General features: G+C 41.0%; 1 protein-coding gene across 1 annotated transcript in view; it reads left to right on the top strand.

Annotated features, from left to right (window-relative positions):
* The first annotated feature begins 1,317 nt into the window (after positions 1 to 1,317).
* The window catches only part of DHX30 (DExH-box helicase 30), a 32,466-nt gene continuing 32,102 nt past the window's right edge, over positions 1,318 to 1,681 (top strand). The window contains exon 1 of the mRNA XM_029286580.1: positions 1,318 to 1,368. Coding sequence (XP_029142413.1) covers positions 1,318 to 1,368 — 51 coding nt within the window. The remainder of the gene's footprint in view (positions 1,369 to 1,681) is intronic.

Below are 1,681 nucleotides of genomic sequence, written 5' to 3'. Positions count from 1 at the left end.
GTCCAATTTCATAATAATAATAATAATATAATTATAATATAATAATAAAGTTGGAAGAGACCTTGGAGGTCATCTAGTCCAACCCCTTGCTCAGGCAGGAAACCTATACCGTTTCAGACAAATGGATGTCCAGTTTCATATTATTATTTATTATTATTATTATTATTATTATTATTATTATTATTATTATTATTATTATTATTATTATTATTAATAATGTTGGAAGAGACCTTGGAGGTCATCTAGTTCCCTTGCTCAGGCAGGAAACCTATACCGTTTCAGACAAATGGATGTCCAGTTTCATAATAATAATAATATGATGATATTGGTAATAATAATAATAATTATTATTATTATTTATTGTTATTGTTAATAGCTGCTCAGTTTGTGTCTTGGGTGTTTTATCCCTGGGGTGGACAAGCTTCTGCCTTTGTAATAATAATAATAATAATAATAATAATAATAATAATAATAATATGATGATGATGATGATGATGATGATGATGATATTGATGATAATAATAATAATAATTATTATTATTAATTATTATTATTATCATTACGAAGGCAGAATCTTCTCCAGCCCAGGGATAATACACCCAGACACAAACAGCAATTATTTATTTATTATTGTTGTTGTTGTTGTTGTTGTTATTATTATTATTATTATTATTATTATTATTATTATTATTATTATTATTATTATTATTATAAAGTTGGAAGGGACCTTGGAGGTCATCTAGTCCAGCCCCTTGCTCAGGCAGGAAACCTATACCGTTTCAGACAAATGGATGTCCAGTTTCTTCTTCATCATCATCATCATCATCATCATCATCATCATCATCATCATCATCATCATCATAATAATAAAGTTGGAAGGGACTTTGGAGGTCATCGAGTCCATCCCCCTGCTCAGGCAGGAAACCCTATACCGTGTGGTCCAACTATCACAGGCTTGGCAACTGACTCGCCTATACGACGGTTTCGTCGTCCCGAGGTCACGCGATGGCGAGCAAAGGGGAGGGGAGGGGCCAGCCGGCTTCACTGAACGACCCTGGGACTCCCTTAACCGCCGCCACGATTCGCTTAGCAACGCTGGGCCGAAGAGTGGTCAAAAGGGGGGGGGGGAGGCGAATTCGCGTCACCAACGTCTCCCTTAACGATTGTCGGAAGTCGAGGACTGCCTTCGTTTCATTGAGGGGGGCTTGATTGATTGTGGAAATTTATACCGTTTTATATTTCTGCCGATTATATCAATTGATATCGTTTTCTCTCCACCTCTCTTCCAGGAATTGGATCCTTTGGTTTCTGCCAGAGATGTTCTCCCTGAATTCCTGTAGAAGAGGTAAGATGTCGATCCAGCCGGGAGCAGAAGGGGTCCCGGGAGGTCATCCAGTCCAACCCGCTGCTCGAGCAGGAGACCCTGACAGAATCGCCGAATGACAAGCGTTGGAAAGGGTCCCGGGAGGTCATCCAGTCCAACCCCCTGCTCCAGGAGGAGACACCCTGACAGAATCCTAGGAGGACAGGTTGGGAGGGGACCTTGAAGGTCATCCAGTCCAACCCCCTGCTCCAGGAGGAGACACCCTGACAGAATCCTAGGAGGACAGGTTGGGAAAGGACCTTGGAGGTCATCCAGTCCAACCCCCTGCTCCAGGAGGAGACACCCTGACAGAATCCT

This window comes from Protobothrops mucrosquamatus, unplaced genomic scaffold (genome assembly GCF_001527695.2).
Source record: "Protobothrops mucrosquamatus isolate PMUCROS unplaced genomic scaffold, P.Mucros_1.0 scaffold4136, whole genome shotgun sequence".
NCBI lineage: Eukaryota > Metazoa > Chordata > Lepidosauria > Squamata > Viperidae > Protobothrops > Protobothrops mucrosquamatus.
Note: the sequence above shows the minus strand (reverse complement) of the source record. Positions and strands in the feature narration are given on the sequence as shown.